Source organism: Macrosteles quadrilineatus, unplaced genomic scaffold (assembly GCF_028750875.1).
Source record: "Macrosteles quadrilineatus isolate MER2022 unplaced genomic scaffold, UCM_ALF_1.0 Scaffold_3__2_contigs__length_128488019, whole genome shotgun sequence".
Classification (NCBI taxonomy): Eukaryota; Metazoa; Arthropoda; class Insecta; order Hemiptera; family Cicadellidae; genus Macrosteles; species Macrosteles quadrilineatus.
Genome location: NW_026542596.1, coordinates 4,872,596 through 4,891,502, shown reverse-complemented (window position 1 = coordinate 4,891,502; position 18,907 = coordinate 4,872,596). Strand labels below are relative to the sequence as shown.

General features: G+C 36.1%; 1 protein-coding gene across 1 annotated transcript in view; it reads left to right on the top strand.

Moving 5' to 3' along the window:
- Positions 1–10,080, top strand: part of LOC128990349 (paired box protein Pax-6-like) — a 72,424-nt gene extending 62,344 nt beyond the window's left edge. Inside the window, exons 4-6 of the mRNA XM_054412692.1 lie at positions 6,528–6,773; positions 7,828–8,024; positions 9,534–10,080. Of these exons, the coding sequence (XP_054268667.1) occupies positions 6,528–6,773; positions 7,828–8,024; positions 9,534–10,016 (926 nt within the window). The 3' untranslated portion in view covers positions 10,017–10,080. The remainder of the gene's footprint in view (positions 1–6,527; positions 6,774–7,827; positions 8,025–9,533) is intronic.
- Positions 10,081–18,907: the final 8,827 nt, after the last annotated feature.

Sequence of the window (18,907 nt, the reverse complement as noted above, 5' to 3'; positions counted from 1 at the left end):
TGGCGCAAAAGTGAGGTTATGTCACTTGGCGGGAAGGTGATTTTTTTCGTTTGGCGTGAAAGTGAGGTTATGTTACTTGGCGGGAAGGTGTTTTTTCGTTTGGCGCGAAAGTGAGGTTAGATGTTTGGCGCGAAAATAAAAGTGAGGTTAGACCACGTGGGACACCAGAGGGCGACCACGTGGGATAAAAGGGGGCGTGGCCTAGGGGGAGGGGTGGGGATGAAATGCTGCTCTCTGATTGGTGGCCTAAAGTACAGCGTACCCTACTGCCGTTCAAAGATTTCTGATTGAACGACTGCCATTTTTTACCCAGGCGTTCTTTTGAGCTTGAATTAATTACATCAAATTAAAGGTCTTTACTAGCAGAATATAATGCCGCAAATTTGAACTCAAAGCTCAAAAGAACGCCTGGGTAAAAAATGGCAGTCGTTCAAAGATTATAAATGGCTGATTTAAGAAATCTTTGAACGGCCGCCATTTTGCGCAGGATCAACCTTTTGAAGTGCGGTTTGCGGCATTGTATTCTACTAAAAAAGACCTTTCATTTGATGTGCATATTGACCTATGCTCCTATTTAAGATTTCCTTCTGACTCCTTGCGGGACGTCCCCATAATATGACAGAAAATTGATATTTCCTTAAAAAAGTAGATTTTTAGGTGTGGTGTTTGTGTACCAAATCTTATTGATTTATCTGTTGTTGTTTAGAAAATATTAAACCGGTCCGGGACTTTTGGGACAGTCTGTATATATTTCTATTGTTATACTCTTATATAAGCAATGTTTGATTGTTGTTTGCATGCTTGTACAACAATCTTGTAAACAGCTTCGACGATTTCCTTCATATTTTGTAATTTATTTCTGGCCTAAAATGTGTTAACTGCAGTAAAAACTGCCAACTAAATCTAATTATGAAAACAATTAATTGAAATTCAAATATTTTTAACATTGGTCTTATGGGTTGCCAAGCTACCATGTTTGTTGAACAAAATAGCAAGGACAAATTCATCAAAAGACTTATAATATGTGTTTATAACAAGCCATCCACAAAATACAGTACAAGGGAAAGACATCAGTTGTTACTATTTCGAGCAAAGATTACTCGATTTAGGTGAAAGTAGTTTCGATGAAATTCGGATTATTTTACTTAGCTCTCTCCTACCAAAACTTAATCCCCGTACTACTAAGCAATTTTTAGCAAACTTTGGATTTAACAGTGAAGTAAATATTTAATAATATAATATTTTATTTTTGTAGATTAGAATCTAAGCAAAAATTTCAATCAGCTGTTTTCATTTAAACAAATTGTCAAAACAATGTTTATGCCAGTATCTATATAATTAATACGCTACACGAAAGTTTGTCGGTTGAACTCCTCCGCCATTTCTTAACCAATTTTATCCATTGACGTCTCATTGGAAAGAGCGTGTCGCGTAGATTTGCAAACTGACCTTACATTTTTGAAAAAGTCCCTTGGGCTCTGCCCCAGTGGCTTTGAAAGTTCCCATGTTATCCTTATGAAGAACATAATTGTTTACATTTTGATCAGCTGTATAATTTTATTGCTGTTATTTACTTTTAAAATCAATGAAACACATTGAGTACATTTATTTACTATTTGAGTTTGTGTAAACATAACCCCCAAGACGGATCGTGTTAGTATGGTTGTATCTTAAATTTGTGTATTTATCGTTGTTTTGTGTCGCTATGATGGATTGTGTTAGCATGATTGTAACTTAAATTTGTGCATTTATCGTTGTTTTGTGTAGCTATAATTTGTTTATTATTTGTTGTTTATTTCTTTTAAATGTCTCCGACGCAACGACAACGAAACATAGACAGGAGGCGCAATCGTGATAACGACCGCAGCTACAGAACAGTGGCGCGTAATAGGCTTAACTCATCACAGTCCGAACCTGAACCTGGACAACTTCAACTATTTGGTTACAAATGCGCCCTAACACTACCCCAAAACGACTTTTCGTTCTCAATTGGCCCTCTATTAATGACCTGTGTTGCCTGTACAGCGAGGCTTTTTGAGAAGGAGAGAACCGTCCGGAATGCTTTAGGTTTATCAATAACGAAGATAAACAGGGTCTGAGTTACACAACGGTAATATTTGAGTTGACTCTTTTAAACTCATTGTAAAAGACTCATTGTAAGACTGTTATTCAATCTGAAATAACTCCTGTAATACTTTGTAATTGCTCGAATTCGAGCAACATGTACACTAGTAGGCTATTAATCTACAACAAACGAGTGACTTTTACCACCGACTATTAAATAAATTGATGTGTTGTACATTTCAATCATAATAAATTGAAATTCAACTAAAACTTAAATAATAAAAGACAAAATTAGTTGTAAAAAACGCGAGTTTCCTTTATATTGTTTTAAAAAAATAAATGAACTACACCGAGCCATGGCTCGGTCCCCAGGTTTTTTATTTGAAACTAATTCTAATTCAAAATAAATGTTAGTAACTCGTGAGGATTAACAACGCAAAATTTGCACTTTTGTACATGAAAACTACATATACATCGTACTTTACTTAACAAAACGTTTTATTTTCACCAATAAACCATAATCCAACAGTACATTTTATTATTTACCATATACGTTTTACATGTATGTATGATAACATAAATCTTTTGCCAAATTAATATATTTTTTACGGGAAATGACTTTCGAGGGTTCTTATACTGAACAATTGAATAAACTAAATAACTAAAAACTATTTGAATCACCTATTCTCACCACAATATGGCTCACACTGGTGGGGATTAGCGTACAACCACAAACTATAGAACCAATAATTAATAGTCTGTTATGTGTGGTACAATCTACTACCACAGACAATCATTTGTCTAAGTTACTACATGCATAAAATAAGCTGAATAAGTTAAGTCAAAGTTGATACATTGTTAGACTAGGTTTTATTGTAAAATAAACTAACGTGCTACATGTTTTTTATAACCAAAATGAATTTTTTTAGTTTTTTTCGTGTATTTTGAAAAAATGTAGTTAGAAAGTTTTAAAATTTAAAAATAATTGATATATTAGTATTTGATTATTGAGTCATATTGGTGTTAGTAAAGAAAGTACAGTTAGATGTAAATGAAACATCTATAAATTAACCCAATATCGTAATCAAACAATTGCTGATTTTTCCGAAGAAATATTTTATTTTCAAAATATCCTAACTTTCTTTTTAACTACTTATGGAAAGTACATATTTCTGAAGGACATAGAAAGGCATCTAATTTAAACCCACTTTGGGTGTTTATACTTTTATAGGCAGTTTAACAATGCCCACCCAGAAACCGGTGAGACTAAAACATAAACAAAAGAACGGAAATGAGTGAAGGTGTAACCAGTTACAATAGTGTTACAGACTCATTCATTCGTCGGTGCAAGTCATATTGTTGTGATGTGCATTGTTTCAACTTACCTTTTATACCTTCTCTGAGATGATTTCTAATTAAATGATTTCTGTAAAGTTTGGTATAATGTTTTGGTTGACTAACACCAGGTGTATGTATCTTTCCTATAACAATTGTTCAATCCTGGGTTCACCAGCTTCTTAAAATATGTTAGTAGTTATCGTTTGAGTAGGATAATTGAAAGTTTTTGGATCAAATTGTCATTTATGCGGAACTATCAGTTTTCTCGAGTTATCCTTATTATGGTCTTTGAATTTTAATGACATGAGTTGACAACGACATTTTTAGTGAGGAAAAGTGCGACAAATACTCGTAATTATGTCGTGGATTTACTCTAGCATTTTTGTCCTACCCTAAAAACAAACATGTAATTCCATACTTTACTTGGTGATAATAACTGTCGGACAACAATATAATATTCCGAGAGAAAATAAATAAATCATAGTTTTTTACAACAATTCTAAGCTGTAATTTAACTTAAAATGGTTTACAATACCTGCATATAGTAATCCTTTGTTGCTGATTTAGGCAACTAGTTTCGGTTCTTGTTTTGAACCATCTTCAGGCCTCAAGGTGTCAAGTGATCACTTCATTCGAAGGTCGTTAACAGAGTTCAATAAATAAAACATATACAAAACACACATATACACATGTACATAAACAACATATACACATGTACATAAACAACATATACACATGTACATAAACAACATATACACATGTACATAAACAACATATACACGGAACGGACACACATTACAAAAAACACGAAAAACACGAAGGGACATTGACTTTACCTCAGCCCGGTCACGATCGATTGTCAAGGTCCCTTCGTGTTTTTCGTGTTTTTTGTAATGTGTGTCCGTTCCGCGTATATGTTGTTTATGTACATGTGTATATGTTGTTTATGTACATGTGTATATGTGTGTTTTGTATATGTTTTATTTATTGAACTCTGTTAACGACCTTCGAATGAAGTGATCACTTGACACCTTGAGGCCTGAAGATGGTTCAAAACAAGAACCGAAACTAGTTGCCTAAATCAGCAACAAAGGATTACTATATGCAGGTATTGTAAACCATTTTAAGTATAATACAGTAATCCGGAGGCTAAACAACTATTTCTGTAATTTAAATTGGTTCAGTCTACCTTTTGTTTAGAACTTTCCATCATATGGCTTATATTAGAAGCCAAATACAAACTCGATGGGACTAAAATATTTTCCTAAAAGTAAAAACACCAAATAGTTTATTTTTCAACGCTCTAGTGTTAGCTTTAACTAAACTATGTTATTGGCTGAAAAACACATTAGTACCCCCTTTATTTTAGAGCGAAGATATGATAAAACAAAACAACCATTTAACTATCTCAAGGGTCGATTCTCAACGCAAATAGAAACACCATTATCCAAACTGAACAAAAACAAGATCACGTAAAAACACGACAGTAGTAAAGTAAAATGTTGTACACATTTTTATCTGCACACAATTAACTAACAAGATAATGGCCCAGTAGACAGTAGTTATCTGTTTCAACAGGTGTAATCAGGTTTACAGCAAACCCTTCTAAAATAGGCGCCGTAGACGACTGCAGGCGCCGAAATAACATACTAGATCTGCAACAACCAACGGTTAAAACGGTCACTAGAAGTGTCATTGTTCCTATTCAGTCAGTTGGAAAAGGTAAAAAATTAAATACATAGTTGGGTTATTGGTGACTCCAAAATAATATTTACCTACGACCGTTTTTGAAAGTAGCCATTTCAGTCCAGTTCTTAGAATTGAAAAGTTTCACTTTACAGCTGTTTACTTTCATATCAGCATAGTTTCATTTCATATCAGCATAGTTTCATTTCATATCAGCATAGTTTTTCTCATATCAACACAGGTAACGGACTAATGAGGTTCAAGTATTGAGAGAAAAGAATTAAAATTTTAATGCTTCGAACGTCAACTAATCAGCTGATCAGCTGATCAGTTGACCAATTTAATTGTTGATCCGACTTGTTCCTGTTGATACTCGCGTATTCTTAGCCTAAGTTAGTGGAAGTCCAAAAATAAATGAAATATTTGCCGAATTGTACCTGATACAATATCATTTATGGTAAGAATGCTGCTAGCAATGTAATATTTAACGAAGTTTAACAAACACGTAATTACAGGAAATCAGCTGATTATACAACAAGTCGTTGCATCACTTTCAGTGGCAATGACAATACACAAAAACATAACCTCTCTAAAAAGTTATCAGTAGTGATTGTTAGTAATTAAATCCAGATTGATAGTAATTAAAAAACGGTCGTAGGTAAAGTAGTGTACGCAACTCGCGTTAATAGTCTTTACGACACTCGTAGAAGTTTTTAAGGCACTCGCCAAGGCTCGTGCCTTAAATTTTCTACTCGTGTCGTAAAGACTCACTTAACGCAATCGTTGCGTAAACTGCTATTTTAACTTCGAGAAACGTTTACAGTGTAACCGTATTAAAAATAGAATGTGTTAATTATTGTAGACTTTTTGAGATTTACTTAAACAATTAAAAGCTTTTTCACCTTCGGTATAATGCATGGTCACTCTTGAGGGTTTCTATTTATCCATCAGTCCGACTCGATGTTAAAACAATATGGTTTCTACAATTAATAAATCAAGTGCTTTCTGTAAAATTTAACCATGCCTTTATTGGTTAGAATTTAGACGCCAGTTCTCACAAACGTAATCGTTTGTTGAAATTTCCCATGCGAGTAGAATTTTGATGGATTTAAGGCAATATTCAAATGACCGTGGTACATTAAGCGGAACCCAAAAACTAATTAACGTATTGTTAGTTAGAACTCTAAAGAAAGGCTCGGCACTCTCGAAGTGTAAAATTACTGCTGTATTTTCGTATTCTATTAAATGAAACGTATAATTTAAACTCTGGAAAAAGATAAAGGACGCATTCTAGATAACTACTGCGAAAAAATCAGGTGACATGCTTAAATAAGTTGAGTTAAACACAATTCCCTTAAAGTGTATAATATTCGAGTTACTGTGTATATATTTTCTATCAAACTAGACAAATGTTAAAAACAGACTGTTTCTTGTTACAGGAGTGTGCACCAATGCCACAGCACCCTCCGTCAGCAGTATCAACCGCATACTGCGGAACAGGGCGGCCGAGAGGGCGGCGGCGGAGTTCGCGAGGGCGGCAGGCTACGGGCTGTACCACCCTCCAGCCGCCCACCCTTACGCCTCCTTCCCCTGGCCACCTCCAGGGCTGTGGTCCGCCCCTACGCCGCCTCCACAACAACTCAGGGCACCGGGCAGTCCGGGCGACCTCATGCCTCGCCTCATCGGTGAGTAGTTCTCATTGTAGAATGCCAAGCTCTAGCTCGGAAGAGTTTTATACTTGAGGCTAGGTAAAGAGAGTCGCAGCCTTGATTGGCGTGGTGAGTTTAGAATACTGTAGGTGAGGTTAGAACCCTGCGATCAACTGCCGTACCAGACCCAGACAACAATTGTGTCTTTATTGTTTTGATGTTATCTACGGTATTTAAATTTTTTACGTTGATTGTAAGGAAACGGTCGAAACGCTGGTATGGCTACCGTCAACCTTTTGCTAGATAGAACAATAAATGGCTAGCCTAACGACAAATGGCGTGTGTCCAGTAACCCAGAAATCAAACCAGCGACATTCATATTTGAAGGCCTAACCTGAGATGGCATATTTAAAGTTGTTAAACAGCCGATATGAATGAACTTGAATGATCTTATGTCATTATTTTTATTAACATTTAATTATAAACGCATTTTTATGAGTTTAGGGTATCCGCGATGCTTGCGGACACCTTGTAGACACATCAATGTGACAGAGTATGACCGTGTTTTAGTTACGGCTGATAGGATCGGTAGACGCGTGCAGGATGCGCTGAGTTTCCGGCTACCGATACACGAAACACGCGTTTGCAGCTTGTATCGTGTGTAATTATTTGTGCTTTAAGTTGTTCTCATACATCTCTGTGACGGACGGAAGGATTTTTCAAACGTATTTGTTTATTCTTAGAAGATTCACATAAACTAGAACCCCTATATACTTTGGAAATTCCAGTTTGAATAAAAACGTGGTGTACAAGGTACCATGTGTTTTAGAAATAACGTTTATATTAGTTGAACATTATTTTAAGTTGTATCACAATGTTTGGCTTTTGTTCTACTGAAAAAATATCAAGCGCAACTAAAACTGTGACTTTACGACCAGGGTTAAGTTCGAAAGTGCTGGTCAGGGAGGGCCAAGAAGTAGTAAGGAAATAATTCCAACCAGATACAATATTTAGTAGCATCTTTTGTGTTTGTTAGTAAGCGGTATACTGTATCGGTTGCTGTAGTAACCAGTTCTGTTCTATGCAGGAGACCTTGACGCCAAAGACGACGAGAGTGCGAGCAGCGCGGATGGCTCAGAGCAGCCAAAGTTCCGGAGGAATCGCACAACCTTCTCCCCTGACCAGCTGGACGAACTGGAGAAAGAGTTTGACAAGAGTCACTACCCTTGTGTGTCGACGAGAGAGCGACTAGCTGCCAAGACCAGCCTCAGCGAGGCCAGAGTCCAGGTGAGGTAAACTAGAGGTTACCTTGTATAGTAAGTTAAAATTATTATTATCTCCGCTCCTCTTAACAGCCCAGACCCTAAATATTTATTTCGAAGCCTCCAAAAAAAGCGACAGCCTTAAATCTTCCTGGACCAGGATTAGCCTACCCAGCCCATTTCCACTCATCATTTCGTGACTTCTTCAACCACCTCGACCTGAGATACATTGACCAAACCCGAACCTCAGAAACTCACTGCAGCAGTTTCGTCCACTGCTACTTCACCAATCCCACCAATCCATCGTTTCATTTCAATGTAATTTAAGTTAACACGTATCAATGGTTCTCTTGTCATGAAAAGTATTTACTATATAAACCGATACCGTAACAAGAAAAATATTTATACATACAATGTTTCAGTGTCTTTTTATATATGAAATAACAGGTTATTAGGTTTAATTTATTGCAGTTCCACTTACTGCAGTTACCTCAAAACGCTTTATTACGTTTACTGTAACTATTGTAACAAAACTAGTTAACGCTTTATGGGTAAGGGATTTTAATTAAAATTGTCGGTTAATAGTTCACCGTTTAACTGCTTATCATTTACTTAAGAGTAAGGACTTTTCGTTTAAATTGTTATTAATTTATTAGAATGAAACGAGGTAAATTTAGAAATATAAAAAATATTATGATTCTTAAAAACCAAAAGTCCCCGTTATAGAGTATCCTATTAATTGTCTACGGCTTGTTCAGCTATTGAATTTATGATGGAACAATCGTAAAGCGTAGACAGGGAAACAACTCAATTATTTTTAATTGGCTGTCATAAAACGATCTAAGCGACATCTATGTAGCCTTGTAAGTGATGGCAATTAACCAATGGTCAGTGATGCCTCTAAACAGCTTAACTGTGGGAGAAAAGGTGGGTTTTACGTGCAATAAAATAAAGAAGCGTTTTGGAATTGTGGTAGTCTTGGAGTAGGTCACATTAACTTACTTTCCTTCTCTAATAATAAGTGTATATTTAATCAGCTTTGTTAGGTGAGTAACATTTTAAACTAAAAATTTATAATAACGTGATTAGCTCTACCAGCTTGGTTTGAAAATAAGACTTAGGGCTCACCGAAAGGATATTTGATCTGGTTTTATTAAAAAAGCTGCATTACAACATGTATATCATGATTTGACATTTGTTCCTAGATTTGAGTTTGTATTTTAATATATTCCCGCGATATTCTTTTTTTAACACAAAATTAAGGTCAATACCTACCCACAGCGTGAGTGCAAGATAATGAAGATGCTTTATTTTTTCATTCGTAGGCTTAAGTCCATTCGTAGGTGTCATCACTGAATTGTAAATATTTCGGGTAGAGCCGCGTCTGTCGTATCAATGAAACACACAATCGACACAGTTGGAATGCACGACATCGACTAGCCTAAGTTTAATCAATGCTCGTTTACATTTACTCAGCTGATTTACTGTTTGCCCAAACCAAAACAACATCTGATTCAATCTGTCTGACTGACAGGTGTGGTTTTCCAACAGACGAGCCAAGTGGAGGCGCCACCAGAGGATGAACCTGCTCAAATCTAGGAGAGCGGGAGCCACCAGCGCCACCAGTCAGGGACGTCAGGGCGCCACCACCTCGGAGACACCTCTGACCCCACCATGGGCGCCCCGTCACATGGGAGGCGAACACAGCGCGTTCAAAGCGTTCCCACAGACAGCAACGGAGGCTGAACGAAGATACGCTTCTTCGGAAACGTCTGAGGAAATCAACGTGACGACGGACGACGAAGACTCAAACCTCGGCGAGGACCGAGGGAGCGAAGAACTCAGCAAGTTATCTCAGGCTGACGTCAGAGCATCCATAGAGTCCTGGCGGGAGATGGCGGCGCTGAACGTGCTGAGGGGTGATCCGTCCATGTTCTCACCTCCGCCTTCGCTAGGAGAACCTCTGTATCCTTCTCCTACACAACCCTTACCTCTCACTAAACACGACAGACTGTGACCAGGACTAACGCATATCGTATGGGATAAGTTACATTCCTTTTAGCTGTTAGTATAATTTATTACGTAATTGTGACGAAGGCTTAATTCAATTATATCTCTTTTTGAAAATCAAATATATCAATAGTTGGGCGTAAAAAAAATAATGTTTTTCATACACTTCAGTCTAACGATTGTACTTAAACGAATTGTATTTACTATCTGAATGGTGTTATGGAATCTAATTGAAATAACGTGATTGAGACGTTAAGGCACGTGATAAGACACAAATGCAATAATTGTGTGAAAGTCTGGACTTATGGTTTCAAATCAAGGATCAAGGATATCTGGCCTCAATGAGCTCATAGTTTAATACAAATCTCAGACATTTAATTTTATACTTTTTAGTTTTCACATAAGCAGCCATGTAAAATTATATCTGAATTAGAGTTATTAAAGGCAGGTATGTTTTAAAAACAAATCCTAAACAGGTGTAGGCCTAGTTGATAAATACATAATGATATCATTCCTTAAAATGGTTATTGAAGCTAAAAATACACTCAGTTTAATTTTATTAGAACTTTTTTTCTGAGATTTTTTTTGTATGCTTCTACTTGAAAAACGGTTACGTGTATAACTATATAAAATAAAATTACGAATCATCCTCCGATTAAAGAACACTAGTTTAAAACTCATTAATATTTACGTGTAAATTATGTATCTAGTAAATAGTTCGGGGTTTCACATCGAGTAGAATTTAAGCACTAAATTTATACATTTCACGTACTAACATGTAGCTTTATTAGCCTATGTGAAGGTAGGATCTGTACATACGCGATTCGAATGGTTGTGTAGCTTTATATATTTAGCTTTATAGTGTTACATTGATTCCTCATTAAGTTAAGGTATTTGTTGTTATTTATTGCAGAATTTCCAAAGCACAATTTTTACGTATAGAGCAATATTTGTATTTATCACTGTACATAATAAATATACAAGTCTTCATATTATTATTGTATTTTAATATTTACCTTTAATGTTATTTGGTTTCCCAACTCATTAAAATATTATTTTCACGAACTAAGCTCGGTTATAAAAGGATTGTCAATTTAAGCTAATTAGAAAAAAATCATAAATAGTTAAAATGACAACACACACAAATCCCAATATATCTACAAAGACCTCTACGAAACACTTTTATTACATATCCTTTCCACTATTTGGTAAATTTCGGAAAAAAACCCGCACCTATGTAAGTCTACCGCACCTAAAGGGTCTGCAGCTATTTTATATATAAAGACTAATGATGGATTGGGGATAAGTATGAGCAATTTATTTGCTATCATATAGACTACAAGATGTACCATACCATGAGTTTCAAATCTCCAAACTCCAATCTTTGATAATACATAACATACACAGACATCACATTGCCGTATAAAGGTGCTGCCAGTCTCTTTGTAATAACACTGAGTTAAATTTCATTAGATTTAACTTTTGTAAAACTTTGTCATCTTTCTGAGAAATATTTTAATCGTGTAAACATAGATTAAAAATATATTTCATGACTGCGATTGAACCAACCAATATCTTGAATGAAAGTCAATATTTACTACCACTCAGCTATGTACCAAGGCAGTTTGGAGTCTTGTCATTCAACGACTTGTCTGGAGGTCATAGTCAATTAATGATAAATCTGTAGTGCTCACCTTCAGATCTGAAGACTGCTGGGAACCAGATGTCATTGTATTTTGACAGTGCCGTGATTATGTCTAAGAAATGGGTAACACTGGATAGTTAGAATACCATGTTTTGGACTTGGACAAAAACCTTAAAACTGCCAATTACGTTTAAACAACTAGAAATAACTTCATTGTCTAAAGCTCCAATCCACGGCCCAACTAAGACTTATTGGGTTGATTGATTTACACCACCGAAGGATGTTTAAGGAGTGGGCTGGACCTGCACTTCCTTGGACGGCTTCATCCCGAGTTTCGGCTGTCGCCGTCGCCCATGTTTATGTAGAAGGTTGCCCGTGTTAGTACACGCAGAGGAGGCGGCGATAATGAGGCACTCCTAAACAATTGAGCGCCAGCCAAGGTGCAGCTTTTGGACTCAACAACACTGATACTAGGAAACTTGTAGCTCGAAATGGATGATGATTATAGTTTAAACTATGCACTCCTAGTTTCAGGTGTGTTGTTGAATTGTAGGTAATGTCTAACACGGATAGTGTGATCGACTATATTTTTTGGGGATTAAGTTTACTCATTCGTCGATGAACGCGAGCACGACCTCTGAGAAGACAATTTGATATTAGATAGAGGAAAGGCAATTAAACGCTTTTTGATCGACGAATGAGTGTCCTAGTGGATCGGAGCCAACCGTAGACTGAATGAATATAAAACACTACATATTTCTTTCAAAGACTAGCCAAGGGTATTCCTTAAATGCCAGAATATCTTTTGCAGCATTCGGAAACTTCTCCACTAAAAATCTTTATTACTCTTTATAACTTATTACTGACTGCAATATATTACAGTCATCCTTAAGGAGCCGGTCTACTGCTGGAGTAAAATGGCAACGCAGTTCAGCCGGTTGCCAGTAGCTGCGCAGTAACTTACCACAATTTTCTGTCAGTCCTCTACTGTATTAAGTTTCTTAGCCTACCAAAAAAAGACGAAAAATCGCTTATAAATATGACAACCTCTTATGTAACCGTTCCAAATCCAACGAATCAAACGCCCAATCCGAATCAGACAACGAATTACTGAACATCTAAATCGCAGCGGCACCTTGAAACAAAACCCGACTGAAACGAGTTTCTAATTCGGATAACTAATTCGAATCCATTCATCCAAGCACGCGATTAACCGTTGCGTTCTCACAGCTACCGGCGTAATTAAAAAGTAGGCTTTAGCAGTAATAGCGGCTACCAACGATCCAATACATATAAATACGAGTGTTGCTCGTAGATCATTCAGCACGCTTTGGTTAATTACCCGGAGTGAGTTACGAGACGGCCGCTTTTGATCTTTGGGTAGCTAATTGCGTATTGTTAGTTTTAAATTGAAATATTCAAATATGTCCGACCAAAGGTCATAATATTGTGTTAAATCTCCATCGGATGAATAATGGTCAGTGTAATGTGAATGTTTGCTCGAGATTGTATCCGGGTTTCGTGTTTTGAGTTATGAGTTTACATGTTTGGAACACCGGTTAGTGGATGTGATTACATTGGGCAATGGATCGCGTTTTAATACGAACTAGAGGTGGCTTGTCGAAAGTTCGAGCATAAATATGTAATGTACAAACTCGTATATTTTTACCCCCCGCTGTAAATAAAACATGTGATTGGAATTTCTTTCATTTGTTTTGATTTTCTGTTTAAATTTCGTAGTTATTTCATTCCAGTATGGCAACCCATAAGGTCCATGTTAATAAAAAAAATTCATTTTTTGTACTTATCTTTGAGCCTATTTTAATTTATAAAGGGATTCTGTACATCTACAGGAAAATATCTCTCTAGCAAAATGCGTAGATTTTCCCTGCGATGCTTACTTATAAGATGCGAGAGCTTAGAATTTGAACCGTGTACTGAGAGCAACAACCAAGGACTTTATTGATACTGATAATTAATCAAATGAAATTAACCCACTCACAAAAAGTTAGTTTAAAGATGTCTCATAATACTATGTGGGCTGAGTCGGGTAGTACATTAAAAAACCTTGCACGGATCAACATTGTACGAGTTGCCTGACACTGCATAACGTCAGTCATAGTCCCTCTGTAGTTGAAATTATGAAAATGTTATCAAAACTTTCAGTAAGTAAGTTTAATGTATTTGAATTGAAAAAGTCAATATTCAAACGTATCCACGTCACAAGATTAGTTCGCAGGGTAAATATGTTTAAACATAAGAGTGCCGATTAGTTAGAACAAAAAAGTATCTACGTCACATTGTATCACTAATGTTGTTTTTTCTTTTTTTATATATTAGAATTTGATAAAAAGTTGCCTGATAGTTATCATTTGAGTATTTTGAAATTTATAACCAAATACGCAAGCATAAGTAAAACAATACTTCACAATACCACTGCCAATGTGATAGTCATCTACGATTTTTAGTTGATTCATTTTAATTAATCCAAGTAAATTGTTACTTGTAAATAGTTAAAAACCTATACAGTTTGAAATTAATTTAGTGAAAGTTCTTATATTTTTGACGAAGCTAAGCTTTCGTTCTTTCATCACGATTATAATAAATTATACAGTAATTTATATCTATAAAGTTTTTTATAAATATTATAGAAAGAACTGGTCCCAAAAGCCTGCAACGTATAAAATGTCAGAAAAAATAGGAAAATAATAACCTATCTCAAGTTTTTCTTGGTAGCCGTGATAGAGTTGGTGGCTAATAAATAAGGAAAAAATCACCAAATAAAGTACACTAGAATGATACCTAATATAATCTCTCTTCTTCACAAGTATAAAAATGATTCAATTCTGTAACACAGTCAGTATGTTGTTTGATAGTTTATTAAATTGCCTAGCCCTTTTGAAATCCTATGGAGAAAGCAGAAGTAAGTTTATCACAGCGAGTACATTTTCTCGCTTTTCGTAAAATGTTAACTAACAGGCTAACAGAAAAAATGGAAACAACTAATATAGTCCAGTCAAAACTTGTTCCACCTCCATTTTAAAACATAGTCACTTATCTCAAGTACCAGGGCAGTTCCTTTATCATCAGTCTTTTATAATTGTAATGCAAATGCTAACCTAGGCTAAAACAGGCACTACATATAACAGATTTATACTACGCCCATCCTCTGTCAATTTTTGCGTCAAAGCACGCGTTAGTTTCGTCCCTGCTAAAAAATATAGCGGATTATTAAAGTTAATCTCAGCAGCAGCGACATTTTTTCGTGTCGTAACACTTCGGCCCAAGTAACACTTCGGCCCGAAACCCTCAGATGTGGCCTACGGTCCAACTCTCTACCTGCCCACTAGTAACACTTCGTCCCAACAAAATATTTGACAGGTTAGGTTAGGTTAGGTTAGGTTAGGTTAGGTTAGGTAAGATTCCACCGATTCTCCGTCATGTGAGGTCAGAGGATGCAAGGGGTGACGGTTGGGCGACATTCCACCAGAGGGTGGTTGCAAAGTATACAGGTCATGTACCTCTTACTACCTGAACTGCGTTCCTCAACCCTTGTCAATTTTTCGTCGGGCCGAAATGTTACTCCATTAGCTTATTTAATCATCTGTAAAAGCGAGTGGGACGAAGTGATACTGTTTTTCTAAGAAATTTGAGTTTGGCCGAAATGTTACTGGGCCGAAGTGTTACTACATCAATTTTTTAAGGTTAAATATTAAAAAATACGTGATGAGATACAACGAACACCTCCTCCAGTTTCTATCTCCCACGCTGGGGGAAATGGATTTATTCTGCAGAACGGTTGTCGTGCAAAGGACAGGAGCGCTCCGCCCACTCTAGGAATGTAACTGGAGCTGGACCTGGAGTGGATTACACATACACACATGGGACGTTGCATTTAACTGGGAGATCCGCGATAGAAGTGACACTCGGGACAGTGGCAAACCTAGTGCATAAGGTGTCTGACGGAATGTTCATAGAAATGCCCTACACAGCGTATAATCAGTGATCTTAAGATACAGTCAGAATTTCAATGTGCACATGCGATACGGTTGTGTGCAATTTAAACGAAAAACAGTTTAAAACTTGTTGGATTATATAATTCTTAGAACATTAGTCTGGGAATAAGATCAGGGTTCGGACCATTTCCATAGATGAACGTAAAAAATCGCAATACATTTTAGTTTTGTTCTCATCCATAATGACGCAGTCAGCCAAAATGCCAGATAGTTTTTATAATGGTGACACAGTTTTTGTTTTTAGACAGATATATATTAAAGGGTATTTGGGGTAAAGACAAAACGAAGGTTTGCAATAATAAACAAATTGTGTGAATACTTTCCTTAAAAGAAAATCTAATATTCTTTTTCTATGATTGTACGCAAATAACTTTCAATGCATTATACTAGTTCAAACACTGGGTTCCTCTGTCGAGCATCTTCAACTTCAAACCCCCAAATGCAGGGAACTAAAGAAATCTTTACCAATTCTTCAGATACTGCATAATGAACCAGTTTCCTCTTCGAGCATTACCATCAGGCTATGCTGGACTGTATCACCCAAATAAAGACAAGATAGCTTGAACTATATAGCTAATTTTGTTGTTAAAAGGAAAGTATAAATACTTTTGTAAATGGTTGTATATCCATTTTTTCAGGTTTTGGACGATCGATCCTGACCACGTAGATATGAATATATTAAATTACTAGCAGAGTACCCGTCCTACGTACGGGATTGGCATATAAGTATAAAATGCTTATTGCAGTTATACTCAAGCATTGCGTTTGCAATGGGGGAGGACACAATTTGATCAAATTTGCCTCTTTAAATTTACGGTATACTATAGTATTACACATCCATCATAGCCATAATATTTTACCACTTCACCTAAACAATAGAGAAAAATAAATTGTTAAAGATTCGCAAAATATCACATATGATTCATGAAATTTAAAACATAAAAGTAACTAACTGTAAACAATCCTACTTTGACAGTTCTCATTGCATATTATAGTTTTTTGTTGTTGCTTAGTTCAAATTAACTGTTTCCATAAATGCAAAAAAAGTAATAATGCTGCAGCCTGTTGGTAAATCTTATAACTTTTAATGCTTTTGCATACCATAGAACTAACTTTTTAAGTTGAAACAGCTGACTAAATTCTTTTATTCCCTTTAAATATGAATACTCATAAGGTTAACATGGGTAACTGAAGAGCCACTGGGGCGGAGCCTGAAAGGATTATTGAGATAAGAATATGGCTATATGTTAATCGGGGATGTTAGCTATAATCATGCCAAATTTCAGCCCAATCTGTCCAGTAGTTAATGCGTGATTGAACTTCAAACAAATAAACAAACAAACAAACAAACACACAAACTTTCACATTTTTTATAATATTAGTAAGATAAATAATTATGGATAACTGGAATTTTAAGCTTGGTATGGACATTCCTATATTCAAAAACACTTTTCAATATCACCACCACCTCCAGCTTCCAGCCCAAGCCCAAGCCTTACTGATCGCACAGAAGGCAGCGTCAGTAGAAGCGAATATCAGCTGAGCGTTAGCGTCGCTGAATGCGTCGGGCAATGTATATAGGCTAGTAAAGCAATTATACAAGGGTTCTGTTTTAAATGAAGCCAACTCTCAGAGTCGGATTGAGATGTCAGACTGGTACTGGCGTCGTAATGGGCAGTTTTTGATAATGAAGAGAGGAGAAAAGGTTCGTACGAGGCTGAAACTCGTAAACCGAACTTACTACGAGCTCAACGCCGATGCTATCACAGGCTTAATTGATTCCTCCATTGACTTGACGAGCGACGAGCTATCTCAGATGGGCAGGCGTTTAAGTGGCTTGGAATTCAAATTTGGGAAAAGGGCGCGTTCTTTTAATGCTGAGATAATTAGGCGCTTCTCGACCGAATGGAATTGTTAAGTAGTTGATCGCTGCGCTTGATTTATTTCATTCAATTTGAATTAGTTAGTACTGTTTACAAATTTAGACAATTGTGATATATTTTAAAGCGTAATTTTGTTACTCACTTAGCATAGATTTTCGCTCCTTTAAGCTCCTTCCAAAATTTTCCTTATTCAGTATAAGTTTGATTTTTAGTTTCGTTTGCATGCACTTTAGCTTGTTGTAACGTAAATCATTATTTTGAACTTCTTAAATTTTATATTTAAATCAGAACCATACATCTTTTTTATTACGTTTTGCATTTTAATCGTATTGTTGAAGTGATTATACGCAATACGTAAGCTGCTCTCATCAAATTTTGGAGCTCTTCGTATACTTTTCAAAAACTACATAATCCAAAAATAGACATTTTAAACCGATAATGGTCTCAAGAATATTACAATTGGGAATACCACCTACAGAAAAACAAATTTTACCTCTGATTTTTGGCTGCTCAGGCAGTTTTAGGCTACAAAATACTCTTTAAATTAGTGCAAAAAGGATGTGGTAATTATGAGATCTTGTAAATTCTGGGCACGACTGATCGACTGGTTGATTTTGTACTGAGGGCATGATTCAAATCTTGTAAGACGGGGACCTTTTCTGAGTTTGAAAATCCCCTCTAGTATATACTTTGAGTTTTTAATCCGAAGATTATTTAAGAAAAATATAATTTACCAAGTACCACACTAGAGCAGTGATTAAACCACAAGGCCACGGAAGAAATGTTGTTCACAGAGAAATTAGTTAAAAGGGCCTATTATAGAGTGTACTGTTGTAAAGTGATGTTTGATAGAGACATAAACCATACTATGGTTTACGACTTTGATTACTGTAGAACAGTGTGGAAATTAGAGGTTATGATAAACATATATTTTTTTCAATGAGATAATATGTCACCCTAGTACATAACAGTTGTTGCCATGGAGGAAACAGTATTTCACATCAGCACTCACTTACTTAATTTTAAAATTAATTCATGTTCTAAAACTGCATACATGTTTAACATGGGAACGGTATCTATAGTTAGATAATATACGGATCTAACCTAATGTAATAATATCTAATTAAATCATATTAAATAAAAAAACTTCTCTAACGCAAGATCATCTACCATATCTAAGATGTACATCTAAAGGCAGCACAAACCCTCAACCTAAAAAACCTTAACCGAACACAACTGATCACGAAATCCCAATCGAATCTCAGGGACCAAACCGTTTATTCAGTGGTGACAGAACTGGTAAACTGGTGAAGTGGTGATCACGGATTCCAGCTTTTACGAGTACGTGGGCCGT